Source organism: Fusarium venenatum (genome assembly GCF_020744135.1).
Source record: "Fusarium venenatum strain MPI-CAGE-CH-0201 chromosome Unknown EDB82scaffold_3, whole genome shotgun sequence".
Taxonomy (NCBI): domain Eukaryota; kingdom Fungi; phylum Ascomycota; class Sordariomycetes; order Hypocreales; family Nectriaceae; genus Fusarium; species Fusarium venenatum.
The window spans coordinates 5,221,273-5,236,412 of NW_027072131.1; the positions used below are offsets into that span (position 1 = coordinate 5,221,273).

Consider the following 15,140-nt stretch of genomic DNA (forward strand, 5'->3'; position numbering starts at 1 on the left):
AAAATCACTACCTCAATCTATCTCCCTTGACAACTCGACAACAACTTCACAAGTTCACAAAAAAACCAAACTATCATGTCTTTTAGATCTGCAATCATAGAAGAGGAGGAAATTCTTCAAGAATCAAGCCAGACGGAAGATGCCAGCTTCAAAAATCACCTACCCGACAATTGTGTGGAATATTTACTTTTCTTCCTGGACCCTCAACCCGATTCTCGAAAGCAACTTTCACAAATCGAGAATATTCGGAAGTCGGCCATAGACCTTGCCAGTACTCTCACAAAAGACTATATATGGCAAAAAGACGAGTTTGATCTTACACTAAAAAATGAGAATGGCGAGTATCAGACTTGTGCTATTGGCTACTACTCCGACATAACGTGCTAATTGTTACGACAGGCCTGTTGTATCTCCATGGCATCACCGATTATAGCGATGCCGTAGAGGATGAATGGTTGATTGTATATATCCTTCGGGAACTATCAAAGTCTCATCCTAAACTCTGGATCAGGGTATTTGACACAGATGGCGAGTTTCTGCTTGTCGAAGCCGCAAATGTGCTTCCAAGATGGCTGAACCCAGAAATCGACAATAACCGAACTTGGATTAATACGGGTCGTCTCTTGCTTATTCCAGTGAAGGATGAGGACGGTCTCAAAGCTCGCAATCTTGAGCTTCCAGAAGCAGTGGAAATCCTCAGAACAAAACGTGAAGCCCTTGTACACTCAGGGTTTGTTGAAGCCGAGGCCTTCTACCGCCTCGAAAAGTATCCGGCAAATATCGGCGACTCTATTCACCATTCACTCGTCACTATACCAAGGAAACTAGCATACGTTCTACATTCTCTTCCCAAATCAGTTGCACCAGCCGTCGAGATATTCTATCTTCGTGACCCCATTGCTCTGAAACGTGTCATCTCACCATCCGGGCCGCCAGTGTTTTCGCCCCAGGACCTCATAACGGCATCTGTTCGGTTCAGCAAAGTACTTTTTGCCCAACTGCGATCCCAGAGATTCGATACCCCATCCATCTGGGTTGATGTGCTCCGTAGAGCGCAAAAGGAGGCGCCATCAGGCGAGGCGGAGAAGATCATGGCGAGATTGGATATTGGAATGAAACTTACATGCGGATTCGAAATGTTAGCTGCAAAGGCTGATAGAAGTAAGAACAGAGTCGTACGCGAGCTTGCTATTGTCCTCGAGGACCTCGAGGAGGACGGTGTTGATACTCTACCTTCGGACGAAGAGATCAAGTCGTGGAAGGATGCCGACCGAGAAGACAGCGAAGCCTGGATGGATATTGACTACCAAGAATTCGAACGGGAATTAGATGGTAGGAGAGGGAACAACGCTTCCAGTGCAAAGTCAGGGTTTGGCGACGCCAACACACAATCTGACCTTCGAAAAATCGTCTCTCGTTTCGAAGCATTTCTCAATGACGACAGTGCTGGAGTAGACGGCGCGGAGCTTGACGAAATGGACTATGATGACGATGAACCCGACGATGATAGTGAGTCTGAGGATAAAGAGGTCAGTTTTGACGAAGAAGAGTTCGCCAAAATGATGAGAGAGATGATGGGTCTACCATCTACAAATCCAAACAATAGCACGCCCATGAAAACCACACACAAACCTGAACCGCCAGCTGTGGATGAAGAGGAGGAGGAAATCCAAAAGCTCGCCACAGAGTTCGAGGCTGAGCTGAATGAGCACGGTGCTCTTAAGCTCGACCCTTCCGCTGAGAGACAGCCTCGTCTGAAGAACACAAGCCAGAAAGAAGGGGAAACTAGATTGTCAAATATAGAAGAGGAAGGTGAAGAGGGTAGCGAGGAAGAAGTCGATATTGATTACAACCTGGCAAAGAATCTATTGGAGAGCTTTAAGAGCCAGGGTGGTATGGCTGGGCCAACAGGCAATTTGCTAGGCATGATGGGCTTTCAACTGCCACGGGACGAAGATGAAGATAGCGGCATGGAAGGCGATGAGGTTGGCGGCAGTTCGTCAAAGGGGAGGAGAGGAGCAAAAGCATAAGTATTGATCTAACATTAGGTCAATCTGGCTGGCACAAGATAGAAACTGGACTTTTGTGAAGCTGTTACGTGCGTACTGATCTAGTGCATCAACTCTAGTGAAAGAAGTCTAATATTTATGTCTTCGTGTGTAAGACACTACAAGTTAACAGCGCCTAGCTGTCAGCCAGTGACACATTGTGTTCGTCATGATTCACTATCCCCCTCACTCTCCTGGCCAGACCGCGGCCTCTTTGCAGGCGACATCTCACCACTGGGGCGTCTACGCCGCTGCCGGTCCATATCGTCAAGCTCTTCTAGCTGACCTAGCACACTGGCAAGGTGTTTTCGCGCCGCGAGTTCTTTCATACTGCTATCATTCTGCGGCCTATAATATTCTCCCACAAGATCTACCAACGCGTGATAGCATTCGTATAGGAGGATTCGGATATGTGCGTTTTCCTTATCTTCGATGATGTTAGGCAAAGAGGTTTCTTGGCCTGGTATCGGGTTATCGAAACCTCGCCAGAAGTCGACCGAGGGCGACGGTGTCTTGCTAAAGACAGAGGCTATGAGGGGATCGCCAAAGATGCAGTTGCTCCATTGTCGTAATCCCGTTAGCTCGATTTGCTTCGCTACTGGCTCCTCGGTAATTGCACGATCTTCTTTTCCATTGGTATCGTCTTGAACGACTATTCTGTAGTCTGATCGCCTCTTCCTCACCAGGTCCGATTTTCTGGAACTTCCTCGTGCTAATTTCGACTCCGGCACCCCTTCCATCTCCTCAGCAGGCGTTTTGAATTTCTTTGAAGTTTCGCAGGTACGGTGCACTAATGTGTTCGAGTCTTCTCCGGCATCTATGACAACTAGCCGAGGCTTTGTTACCGCGTCGAGTAGATGTGCAAAGCGAGCAAACTGATGTCGTATGTTCTTGTAGTTGAGCATAATGGTCAAGTCCTCACCGTCACGAAGGACAGATTCCATCAAGCTATGAAACGCTACTCTCCATGAATCAGCGCCCTTTGACTCGCTCAAGCTTCCCTCAAAACGTAGCGGTGGGTGATGAACAACTGAGGGAGGGACCGAGAGTACATCAGCAGCAATACCGAATTTTCTCGTTGGTGAAACCTGATTGGCTATCCGACGGAGAAGTTGGCCGCTTTGGAAGTCCAGAACCCTTCGTTCGCTGGAACTTAAAGATTTAGAGAGGACGGGTATGGCTGTACCTCGTGGTGGTCGGACAAGGTTGTATTCAACTGGCGACATGCCAGCAAGGGACTCATGCCTAACGAGCAGAGGCAGATAGCCGGTCAACGTATTATCAGGAACGTCGCTACCCAACGTCGACCCAGTGGTTTTGCCCATGGGTTCATTCGTCACAGTACTTGAGCAGACCTTTCTTTCTCTAGGATCAGAAGAAAGCCACTTCAGTACAGCAGCTTCTGAACCAAGTGTTGACTTTTCAGATCGTAGCAGACGTATAACTGGAGGTGGAGGCAATGCCAGTAAAAGACTCGGGCCCTCTGTGACTTTAACATTATAGAGGCGTTGTAACCTAGCTGAAGGGACAACCTCGAGTTCCTTGACTGACAGACGAGGGCTGATACCATTGAGGAGGGAGAGGACTGAACTCTCTGGCGGAGCAGCCGCCATGTGGATGAGAGGTGAGGCAGAAGTAGGGTCGGTTGAAGAGGATCTAGTAAAGGTCAAGTCTCGGGTCGAACGGGGTATATTGTCATGTACAAGGTTGCAGCTCTTTTGCGCAACACAATGGCTCAGGAGGGGCAGATTGCCGTCGTCCCGAAGGGTGCATTGGTACGACAGCCGAGTCATAAGGAGACGGGTATATGAGAAGGCGAAGCGAAATGTGTGGTCGTAGGATGTTCGGGAAAAGAATGGCGGCTAGAAGAAGGCGATGGTTGGCGATGGTTGAAGGATGATTTTGCAGCAACCCGTAAAAGAATGGGTTTCGGCCTCTTACGAGTTTGACAGATTCCCTCTAAAGTAGAACCGAGTACAAATGTTGTCTGCGATGCATGCCTCGTAGACAAATACACAGATAGAGAGATGCTTTTGTTGCAACACAGGATGAGACAAAAGTTTTATGGCAGCAGAGGGGAGAGAGTATAGAGAGAAAGTATCTGCTTGGTCAAGCCAACTTTGTGGCTTGGTAGATTATAGGGCAATGTTAAGAGAGGATCTCCATAAGACTATGAGCAGGTAATATAAAGAAATGGTATTGCGAGGGTTGGAGATGGTAAGTTGGTTATTAGCTTCGATACATGGGTTGGCTTCGCCTTCTCGAACGCCTCGTGCGTATGTAAAAGCAAGCGAATAAAGCGACAGGTCAGGCAATCAGATCTCAAACAGGAAAAAGAAAGAACAAAAAAAAGGTGCCTTTGGTGTAGGGACTGACGAGGGTAAAGAAGATGAAGGTGTATTAGCGAGCGAAGCGCCCACATTGGTTGGTAGGTAGCCAGGTATCCTTCGGACCCGAGGGAGTGAGGCTGATGCATGGCTGGCAATGTTGATGTTAATGGAAAGGGAAAAGCGGAATGACTAGACAGGGATGCATGTCACCGCTGGTCAGCAAAAGATCAGAGAAGCGAGAATTATGGGAATGCGGTTGTTTAGCCATGGGGGATTGGTCAATTGCCAGCAGCAAAGGTACCTCAGGTAAAGGTTGAGAAGGGTCTACGCTCACGAGGGCGGAATCTAGAGCCGAGAGACGGGGAATGTAAATGGTCGACGTAGCGAGCAAGACTTGACCTTGCTTAGGTAGTCAGCTAAGCAAGAAACGCATTGTAACTTTATTTTCTTCAAGAGAAACAACGACTGCCTGATAGTGATGATGATGATGCTCACGAATGGAGCTTGGGGCAACGACTGAGCTGAACTCACCGATACCCCTATTCCTTTTACCTTAACCTTTACTCTTCACAGTTTGATTCATGTCGAGTTTGGAGCATCGGCACGTAGGGACCCGATGCCAGACCCAGCCGTATGTACGGATACCTATGCAGGCTTTGCAAGGTCTTGCTTGTCCCGCCAGAACGGTGAAGCCGAAGCGAGGCGTCATTGAAAGCAAGTCACATACTTGACTGGCGACAAACCAGAGAAAACATGGAGACTTTTCGCACAGCACCACTAAACCAATTACTTAGCTGTTGAGTTTACCGAGTGGGCAACCGCTTGCAGCCTTTAGCCTCAAGCCTCTTTTCTCCCCCAATTTGCCAAGACATAAGGACGCGGAATCCTCCCCGAAGAACTGCAGTAGAAGCATCGAAGGATCGAACAGACGAGATGAAACGGTCTGGCGACCTATTATAGCTCATCTCTTATTATGTTGTTGTTTGTTGTTTGTTGCAAAAGGTTTAGTCAAGAAACAGATCGCCATGGGCAAAGCGGACCGGAACGAGCACCGCACTCGATCAAGCTTAACTATATTACCCGCTGTTCTGTAGCAAACGTCTTTTTTCTTTCTTTCTCTCACTGGAACTGTTCTGTCAGAATTGCCCATCTATTAAGGCATACTCTTTGAGTAGAACAGGTCACAACCCTCTCTACACGTCCCATCTGACATATTCCTTCGTCTATGAATAAAACTGATGATGAGCGGAATGTCAGACTCTAAATGAACCCATGCCTCTGGCGTGCATCGAGAAGCGAGTCGGGAAATTTATGATTGGCTAAAACAAGCGAAGCTGACCTGGATCGCATTCCGCCAAGTTAACTAAACCATCCCTGTCAAGTCCCATCCCCTGATAGCTGTTTGTTCTTTTACTTTTCGGCACGTACCTACAATACTACCTTGTTACTATTACTATTACCTTTTAACTCAACTATCGCTCTATCATAACCCTTCGCCTACTATACTGCACTTGGAACCTGCTCTCACAACTAACCACAGTGATTGGGGTCCGTCTCAAGCCACTCCCGGTTCAATCTTACTACTCGGGAATGCAGCGGACGAGAGATGACCTAAGTTAAACAGGCTTGACTTTGAAAGGTCCTCCTGGTAACATACGAGGGCCTTAATATGCCCCCTCTGAAACGTCAACGTTGTATATATGTGCGAATACGCACGCAAGTGTGCACATGTAAGCATGACCAAAAAAAAAACGCTCTCCTCCCCCTCACATGAACAACAAGTCCAGTCATCCATCATCTTGCACCGCTCATCCTACTTACTTAGCCTTACGGCACGTCCCACACATCCCGTGTGTCATGTGTGTGCAACAAAAGCTGGGGCTGGACAACAATCTCCTGAGTTGTCCGCTAAAAACGGCCCCTACGTATCTCGATCCCAGCTTGAGGTGGCAGTAGCTTACGAAACCTGGACTATGGAGCGACAAAAGTCCTTCTAGGGATGAACCCAATTGTAGAAACCCCGTTCTTTTGCGGACTTCCACAAAACTCTGTCTATTAACGGACACGATCTAGTGGATAGAAAAGTTGGCCTCCCAAGTCTTAGGGTACAAAGATAAATAGTCAAAGAAATCTAGTCTGAGTAGCATAAACTGACCCACTAATTTCGTCTCTTGTGTTTCCAACGGCCAACTTTTCTGATACCTTGAGGACGACATATGCTCATTCGTCCTATACATGACAAGCCACCAGCGACAATCCTTCTGTGGCCGCGTTAGTTAATATCCTCTCCCACCCTTCAAGCCAAACCTCGCAAATCCAGGGTTGCGTTGTTACTCCTCAGAGTTGCAACGGGCTCTATACCCATGCTTCCATAATGAGTCCAAGTGGATGCTTTACGAGATTAACATAGTGAGTTCTGAAAACCTATCTCGGCAGATGTTCAACATCCTCCAAGTGACGGGTAAAGCGTTCTGGTACTTTGGTACCGCGGCATAGAAAGACTTGGCCGAACCGCGCGAATCGGACGGTTGTTGTGTAGCCATGAGATAACGCTCGGCTCGCTTGGTATGACGATTGTTCTGCATCGACCGCCGCTCAAAAACATGCTTCCATACACGAATGGCTCAAAGTTTATGTTGATGCCGTAGCTTCCTTCTCGGCTGCAGGCTTGCTCTCCTTCTTCTTCTCGTCCAAAGCCACCTTGTACAGCTCGTTCAGGTTGTAACGCTTCAGCTCCTCACTCTCCTTGCCATCAACAACCGAGACTCCGCAGAACGTCTCGACGCTAGTTAGTCTACTGCTGTGACACGGCGATGGGTGGATTACGCGAAGGGGGGATCGCTTACTTGGAAAATCTCAACCAATACCACCTTGTCGGGATTGTTTAGATTGACCTTGTGTTTAGGGCTGACTAAATCCGCAATCTTCTTTATCACGTCGCTCGATTTGAAAGCGGTGTGATTCCGGATGTTGTACCTAATAGCGTACTGTAAGGGGGGAGATTGTTAGGTTCTCAGACGACACTTCTTGCGAATTATATCATCGACTTACCGTGCAGCCTGCAGATCCAGCAGTCTCTTCATTTGAAGAAACTGCCTCCGCTGTTGGGACATCCTCTCCTGGCTCTTTCTTGAGTTCAAAGTGTGGGCCCATCACACTCCGAGCTACACGCTCAATGCCGTTGTCGGTGGCCTTATCCGTGTCAAACACGGGTGTCAAGCGGTTAATGTACTTGGTTTTGCGCTGCATCGGGTCCGGACAGTCCTTGGCATCCTGACAAATCTTGGTGACAAGCTGAAGAGGCTCAATGGGCTTCACTGTCTTCATGAAAAAGACACAGTCGAGGCCAGTTCCAATGGCTGTAAAGGTTTGCTTTGTCTTCGGCTTTGGCTGTGCTAGACTGGCCAGTTCCTTCTCGATAGAAGCCTCAATATCACCACCTTCTTCATCATCGTCGCCCTCTCCATCTTCCTTCGGCGCTTGTACCCCAAACAGCGATTCGCCGTACTGTATTAGGTTAGTTGAATGAACGTGTATACCAACAAAGGATAGACAAGTGAGGTCTGGTGGGCGAGTGACATACCTCGTCGCATACAGTCTTGAACTCCTTTATGGCTTTCCCCCTCATGCCTCTCGCGTAAGTTACCCAAATTCCGGCATCATCAACCTCTAAGGTTCTCCCTAGCTCCATCTGCTCGGTTTTCTTAGCTTTTTGGTGTGCCGTCTGCCACTTGCCAGACACGCCTCCCTGTGATCAGTGTCAGCTCATTTCTTTCACGAAAGCCATCCAACAGCCCTCCTATTCTGGGTCCAATTTCAACTGTGAACAATGGCTCGTCTTTTGTTCTCTCACCTTGCTCTTCTTGAAGGCTGGGCCATTGCCACCAGGGCCCTGCTTCCGCTTGCCAGCACCGTCGCTCATGATGTTACTGTATGTTAGTGAACAGACAATATATTTGAAATAAGACTCTTGTCGACTGCTGCCGTAATATTCCTAAGATAAGGCGAGAAATTGAGTCTTGATGTCCGTTTCAAATAGACTTTGATCCAGCTTGAGGTCATTGCGCGTGGAGAATTTTGGCGCGAGCGAATCACGTGGTGCTTTTGAAAACCTACCCGGCAGGGTAGACGATCGAAACCTAAAGCTTACTACGATACATACAATCAGAAGTCTGATTGAAAAGTGACTTTCCAGCATGAGAGTTTTTGTTTATAGATCATTTCTTTATGTCATGTCCTAATTAATGCATAACTGTCCTGTGAGATCATCGGCTGGGTGCATATGCAGTGTCAATTAAATGAAAGGCATAGAGTAAACAATGGACGAGAGCTGCAGATTCGAATTTGCAGAATCTACGAGACAATCATTTTGAACCATCAAGTGAGTTGAGAAATCGCTTTTCAATTGAAAATACATAAAACATAAAGAATCGTGCCCATTCTATAGTGTAAACCATTTAAACCGTTATAATTAGCCAAACAGGAACCCCCAACCAGTGTGCCAAATGCAGCCAGACACATCCTGAATATCTGTTGACTGAGAACACACTTCCCAATATATCGTCTATCAATTGTTGTAAGCATTTAGTGCTTCTTGGCGTTGTTCCTGGCGCTGGCCTCGGCGGTCAAAACCAGAGCGCGAGGAGCGTCTTCCCTGGGCATATAGAGCTCGACAAATTGTAAGCACTCAGCAGCGTTGAACTCCTTGTTGGTAAGTAGCTCGTTGAGCTCGTTCTTGGTCTTGATCTGGAACGTCTTGCAAGTCTTCTCACCACCGAAAACGCTGACGAGGTCCTTGTACTTCCAGTTGTTAATGTCGTTGTAGACAGCATCCATGCCGTGAATGAATCGCTCAATAGTGAAACCATCGTTGCAGATAACGAAACTGAAACAAAGTTAGTCTGGGCGCCGATGCTTCAGGAACGTTGATAACTTACATCGTGGGCTTGAGGCCATGTCGGATCATGGTGCTCAGCTCCTGGGCAGTCAATTGGAAAGATCCGTCACCAACAAAGAGGATTGTTCGGCCGTCCTTTCCAGCATCCTTAGCAGCGAGAGCAGCACCCTGACAAGCACCAACAGACCAGCCGATGCTGCCCCAGAGAACCTGGCTGAGGGCGGTAACATTACGAGGGAAACGAGTGTCCCAGATGCCAAAATTAGCGGTACCAGTCTCAGTGACGACAATGTCATTGGGGATGAGGTATTCGCCGACGCGAGGCCAGAACCAGGCTTGTGTAATGGTCTCTGAGTCATCATTGTTCTTCTCAACCTCATTCCTGACCTCGGGAATGGAAGGAGCAGGCATAGACTTGGGGTCAACCTTGTCGATGATCTTGCGGAGGACGCCGCGCATGGCAACGCCGGGGTATGTGGAGTATCGGACCTTACAGTGAGTGCTGTGGAAATCAACCGAGTTGATTTGAGATGTGCGGTAGGAGAAACCGGTGGTGTTGAAGTCACTTTTCAGAGCACCAATGGTAAGGAGGAGATCAGATTCCTCGACAATGGTCTGGGCACGAGGAGGGTGAGAGCCATCACCAGCAAAGACACCGCCGTAGTTGGGATGATCCTCGTTCACTGCGCCCTTGCCCATAGGGGTAACGAATACAGGAAGGTCCAGTTTGTCAACAAGCTGGTGAACCTCTTCGACAACACGGTGGCGAATGGCGCAGGAGTCGACGAGGATCACAGGACGCTTGGCGGCGTACATGGCCTTGAGGATCTCATCAACAACGAAGTCTTCGTTACCAGGATCGTTCTTTGGCTCAGACAGGTCAATAGGGGTGTCAAGGCGAGCACCCTCGACCTTCTCCTGGACCATATCGGTAGGGACCATGATGTACACAGGACGAGAGCGGAGCCAGCAGGTGCGGAGAGCAGTATCGATCTGCTCAGCAATCTCAGAGGGCTTGTTGAGCTTGGCAACGTTGCAGGAGATTTGAGAACTCATGTTGGCAAAGACGTCAAAGTCACCATTGCCGAGAGTGTGGTGAAGAAGCATTTGGTCACGCTGAGAGATGGTAGAGGGGCATCCAACAATGTGGACAACGGGAATGTGCTCAGAGTAAGATCCAGCAACACCATTGATGGCAGAGAGCTCACCAACACCGAAGGTGGTGATGAGAGCAGCCATCTTGGTGACACGGGCGTAACCGTCAGCAGCGTAGGCTGGAAGTTGTTGTTAGTAAATTGTATCATATCATGATGAAGCTATTCGAACGAAGTGGAGTCATGATGAAACTCACCAGCATTGAGCTCGTTAACACTGCCGACCCACTTGAGGTTGCATTGAGGAAGATAGTCGAGGGCGACAAGGTTGTAATCGCCTGGAACACCGTGAATAGATCGAACGCCGACCTCGTAGAGTCGCTTGAAGAGGTACTCAGCCACATCAATGGGCTTTTGGAGGCTGCTGTTGCTCATGGTTGCGGATTGATCGGTATGTGATAGTATTCTAGGTGGGTAAGATAAAGTTGTTTGGAGGGGTAAAGGGTGAGAGAAGCTTGAAGCTTATTTATAGGTTGAACGAGGAGGAGATAGATGTGAGGTGAGATGTCTAGGCTGTAAGTAACCAAGACAACCAAAGAGAGGAATGGAAATGGTTGGCTGATGATTGATTGAGTGATCGATGGAATGATGAGGAAGGAAGAAAAGACATAACAGAGGAGGGGAAAGGAAGGTGTTTATACCTTCCGTTGACAACACCACAGACAGTACCTACATATCAAGCAAGGTAAAGTTGAAGCTTCCAATAGTGGAGGCGCGTACAGCACAGCAGTCAGTCAGCACTTCACCAATGGGAGACCCTTGCACGTTTCCTCTCAATTCCAAACCTCGAATGGGTTGATCTGATCTGATCTGATGAATTGCCCAAAAATAAGACCATACTGTATGCACATAGGTAACCCAGGCCTGGACCCAGAGTTGGACCCAGAGTATAATCGGACCTGTCAAGGAGACAAGGCGGACATAAGGCAAGGAAATCAATTGAATTGCCATTGACCATGACTCTTGTGTTAAAATCACGATATTTTATCGCTCGCGCCCGTATTCAAGCGGCCGAAACCGCGATACCAGCAACCTATATCCTACCTACTGCTAAAGTATTAGTTGGATTGGATGGGATTTCGGCTGGAAAATAAAGTGGTGAGCATAATTCCATCAGTGAATGGGTGTGATGAGCCTGTGGTGATGTAATGTCCTGTCAGCGCCACTGGGCGGGAAGTTAGGCGGCTCTTCCACTACCTAGGTAACGACCCGTGTGGTTAGTAGATGCAGTAGCTCTCTACCTCTTTCGTATCTCTAATTTTCACTGTCGAATCCACGGTGAACTACGACAAGCATGGAAAGAAAATCATATGATGCCATGTGCCTTGATACGGACCCTCCCAATCGGGCAGACTTGAAAGGTGGACGGGTCTAAGAACGTCTAGAAACACCTCTTGGGCTGTAGGGGCTGTAGGTCTATGCTGTCAATGCTACCTACAGAATGAGTGGATCTCTGTCAGAGAAATCGCATGCTTCTTCAACAGGGGATTTACGGACAGGACCATGCCGCCAAGCACGATGGAAAAAGAAAGGAAATCTTCCAAAACCGGAGATGGGTACCCATCAATAACAATATAGGTACAGGGGTTATTCCACTGATCAAAACATCATCTACTACTTGGATCCATATTCTTCACATGGTTCTTGATGGTTCAAACATCAAGTCCCTCACTGACCGGGTAGTCCGGAGCTGTGCGGCCGAGTGCTGACCGGGGCCATGCCATAAAGATCACCACTTGGAATGGACAATGGCGTCGTCACAGTAAACTACGGCAATTGCTAACAGATACAGGCCAACTCAACCGGGTATCAGATTCAGGGACCACCCATTCTTTTCATTTTTAACATGGGCAACGGTGGTGGATGTCCATTAATCGACAATCTTGGATAAACCCATACTGAGGATTAACGAGTGCAATCCTATACTGCACCAACCTGTCCATTCCAGTAGGGAGCAGCAACGCATTATACGACATCTTGCATACAACCGTTACGTTCATGATTGTCATTGACAAGTCCCCATACTCGGTTTCTCAAATTGGCACAACGGTAATTAATCAGAATGACTCGCTGCATCTTATGTCCGTAAAAGGCCCTTCTTTCAAGCTCATCCCGAACTGTAACATACTATCGACGTCCGATTCACAAAGACGAGCCTTTTCTTTCCTTTGCTTTCCGTTCCTTGCCGTCGAAATACTCACAAACGCCAACAACGTCGTGTTAAAATTTGCGGGGCCATAATAATTCTTTCTTGCCGCCTTCGACTAGAGAGCATGGATTGAGAAGGACAATGACATGTGTGGTCTGACGTTCTAGGGTAAGGTAACCTGAGATTTGGAAATATATCCATACACCACCTTGGCCCTAACCTTGCCATACAGTACCGTATTGAGACTGCTTGATTTTTGTTTCTTTTTGCCAAAATAGCGGCCCGGTAGTTGCGTTGCATGGCGTTGTCATGAATGTCAGATCATTCTTATCGCGCCTAAAGGGAGTTCTCCGAAAACAACAGGGATCCTCGGGTCGAGACAACACAATGCAAGGGTACCAACTGGCGAGATCCGATTCCTGGGAATTTCTACCTTCGCTTGGTTCCTGAGCTTGACTGCTTTTAGTGGTTTATACATACCATGTTTCCGATGGATCGTAACCTTTTCCATAATCGTGGAGCCTTAACTGGTGGCGAAGACTATTGAGAGCGGTATGGAGTGATAGTTTTCCTAGCTTTCAATATACAGTGGGATTTGTTCTAGATTGTCATACGCATTCAATTATGTTAGACTTGACTATCCTGAGATGAGATTCTATGCATGCAGTTCTACCTTCGATCCCTACCCATACTATCTATACTATACATCTTGTTCTTCCTCTTGAAACATATGGAAACTGGTTATCAACGTTGGAACCATTCCACAATCCTTTCTTTGTGTCTCTAGTAGATCACCCACCACGTGTATCCACACAAAGTCCAACGGTCCATCATGCCATTCCGCAATCGTACACCGCACACCGAAGGCCCTTGCTTTTTGAAACCACAATGAGTCGAGTTTGAGAAAGCCTATCTTTATATCGATATGCGCGCTAAGCTCCCGGCCCGACCGTCGATCCAGCAGCCAGCCTTAACCTCAGCTCCGCTCGCTCAGACCAGAACAGCAACAGCAACAGCTTAATCGCATCGGCCATCCTTCCAACCTGTCCGCCACCGTTCCTCCCACTTAGAACAGTCAAACTCAGGTTTGCCCAGCTTACGGTTGACGTCGTTATGAGCACCACACAGCCACTTGCCAAATTCATCCCGGCTATTGACCTGTGGCGCTTCACGCTTGAGGTAGCCCTGGAAGTCTTCGGCACACACCCAGCATGGATATAGTTTAGAGAATAAACCAACGAAGCTCAAAAGATCTGACTTTTGACCGGTGGATGGCTTCTCTGGGTACTGTGCTGCGATAGAGTGAAGAAGCGTCCATGTACTTCGGCCTAGCACCTCAACATCAGGAGGGCACTCGGTTGGAGGACGCTGAGTTTTGGCTGCTGCATCTTGTTTGAGTGTGCTCTTTGTTTGAGAAGCCCATGCAGCGAAAGAAGTACAGTTTCGGCAGCTAAACAAGGGTTAGTTGAATAGAGTTCCATTTACAGGGTGTCTGTCGATTGTGACAAAACTTACGGCTTGCCATCAGGGCCCAGTACTACACCCTTTGGGATCTTCTTAGGTGGCTCGGCAGAGCCTCCTGCGGATACTGATGCAGGAACAGTAGCCTGCTGTTGACCGTTGGGATCACTCGACATCGAACGACGCCACTCAGTGGTATATACGAATGGATAGGTGTATATCTCTGTATTGGGTGTGGCAGCCAAAAGAATTAGGGTAACCCAAGTGATAAGCCAGGAACCAATTCGGCGTTTCCGAAGAAATAGTAAAAAGGAATCTAGCCAACGTTAACAAACAGATCCAGAGGTAAGCAGGAATCGAGAAACTGACAACAATTCGATCTAGGAAACTGATTATTTTGCAACTCTCGTGGCGTGACGTCGATTTGTCAGCCCAGTTTGGACAAAGAAGAAGCTACCAACTAAAATACAGCGTTTCATAAGTTAGTACCTGGGCTAGTAGACATTGTATCTCCCACCCACTACTAGATAGAAGGTGTCTTATCGATAAGTACAGGCAGCACCTTTCCTGGAATCTTCCAGACGCAGGGCAGGATATTTTTAGGCCGGAGCAACGCCGCCTTCCGGGTGAATATGGGGCGAGCAGCTCACTTTCGTTTTACCAGGTTAGGTAGTAATAGGAACCTACCTACTGGGTATCTTAGTATTCTTATTCTCCCATTGATGTTATTAAAACCCCCAACAGTCACATCATTACATGTTTCTGGTTTTCTGAGTGGTGATGCTGTCGAATAATGTCGTAAATGCCTAAAGACCAATGCTTCTCAGTCTAACTTGCGATCTGACCAAATCTCCATTCGGTTCATGATTTCGAAGAATGGCTCTGGGCGATTAGGTGCAACTGTACCAGTTATGCACTTGTGACGCTGCTACATATCGTCACATCATCGTGTATAGATAATGACGAAGTTCTAACGCTAATCTGGCAAATCAGGTACTTCCGAAGACATTAAAAGTGTTCTCTATGCTTTATATCAGAGAACTCAGAAACAATCACCCCTAATGACTGGCTAAAGCATAAGAAACATAACCTAGCAAAGAT

At 47.7% G+C, this 15,140-nt stretch overlaps 5 protein-coding genes across 5 annotated transcripts; 1 reads left to right on the top strand and 4 right to left on the bottom strand.

The window, feature by feature from the left end:
* The first annotated feature begins 16 nt into the window (after positions 1-16).
* On the top strand, positions 17-2,114 carry EDB82DRAFT_507975 (SGT1 protein-domain-containing protein). Its single transcript, XM_065608800.1, has 2 exons — positions 17-337; positions 400-2,114. Exons 1-2 carry the CDS (start codon positions 76-78, stop codon positions 2,028-2,030), a joined length of 1,893 nt encoding a protein of 630 aa, XP_065464104.1. The 5' UTR covers positions 17-75; the 3' UTR covers positions 2,031-2,114.
* Positions 2,115-2,215: 101 nt separating this feature from the next.
* On the bottom strand, positions 2,216-3,661 carry EDB82DRAFT_433897 (uncharacterized protein; the record flags this gene model as incomplete). Its single annotated transcript, XM_025728167.1, has 1 exon — positions 2,216-3,661. The coding sequence occupies one exon, from the start codon at positions 3,659-3,661 to the stop codon at positions 2,216-2,218; it is 1,446 nt and encodes a 481-aa protein (XP_025582561.1).
* Positions 3,662-7,009: 3,348 nt separating this feature from the next.
* Positions 7,010-8,300, bottom strand: EDB82DRAFT_527523 (uncharacterized protein; the record flags this gene model as incomplete). Its single annotated transcript, XM_025728168.1, has 5 exons — positions 7,010-7,156; positions 7,225-7,365; positions 7,430-7,885; positions 7,962-8,126; positions 8,232-8,300. 5 exons carry the CDS (start codon positions 8,298-8,300, stop codon positions 7,010-7,012), a joined length of 978 nt encoding a protein of 325 aa, XP_025582562.1.
* A 250-nt stretch (positions 8,301-8,550) lies between these two features.
* Positions 8,551-10,951, bottom strand: EDB82DRAFT_255688 (thiamine diphosphate-binding protein). Its single transcript, XM_025728169.2, has 3 exons — positions 10,627-10,951; positions 9,316-10,549; positions 8,551-9,263 (listed from the first exon to the last, which is right to left on the bottom strand). Exons 1-3 carry the CDS (start codon positions 10,802-10,804, stop codon positions 8,963-8,965), a joined length of 1,713 nt encoding a protein of 570 aa, XP_025582563.1. The 5' UTR covers positions 10,805-10,951; the 3' UTR covers positions 8,551-8,962.
* Positions 10,952-13,175: 2,224 nt separating this feature from the next.
* Positions 13,176-14,618, bottom strand: EDB82DRAFT_507990 (ERV/ALR sulfhydryl oxidase domain-containing protein). The gene is made up of 3 exons (XM_025728170.2): positions 14,409-14,618; positions 14,094-14,355; positions 13,176-14,028 (listed from the first exon to the last, which is right to left on the bottom strand). The coding sequence occupies exons 2-3, from the start codon at positions 14,213-14,215 to the stop codon at positions 13,596-13,598; spliced, it is 555 nt and encodes a 184-aa protein (XP_025582564.1). The 5' UTR covers positions 14,216-14,355; positions 14,409-14,618; the 3' UTR covers positions 13,176-13,595.
* Between the last annotated feature and the right edge of the window lie 522 nt (positions 14,619-15,140).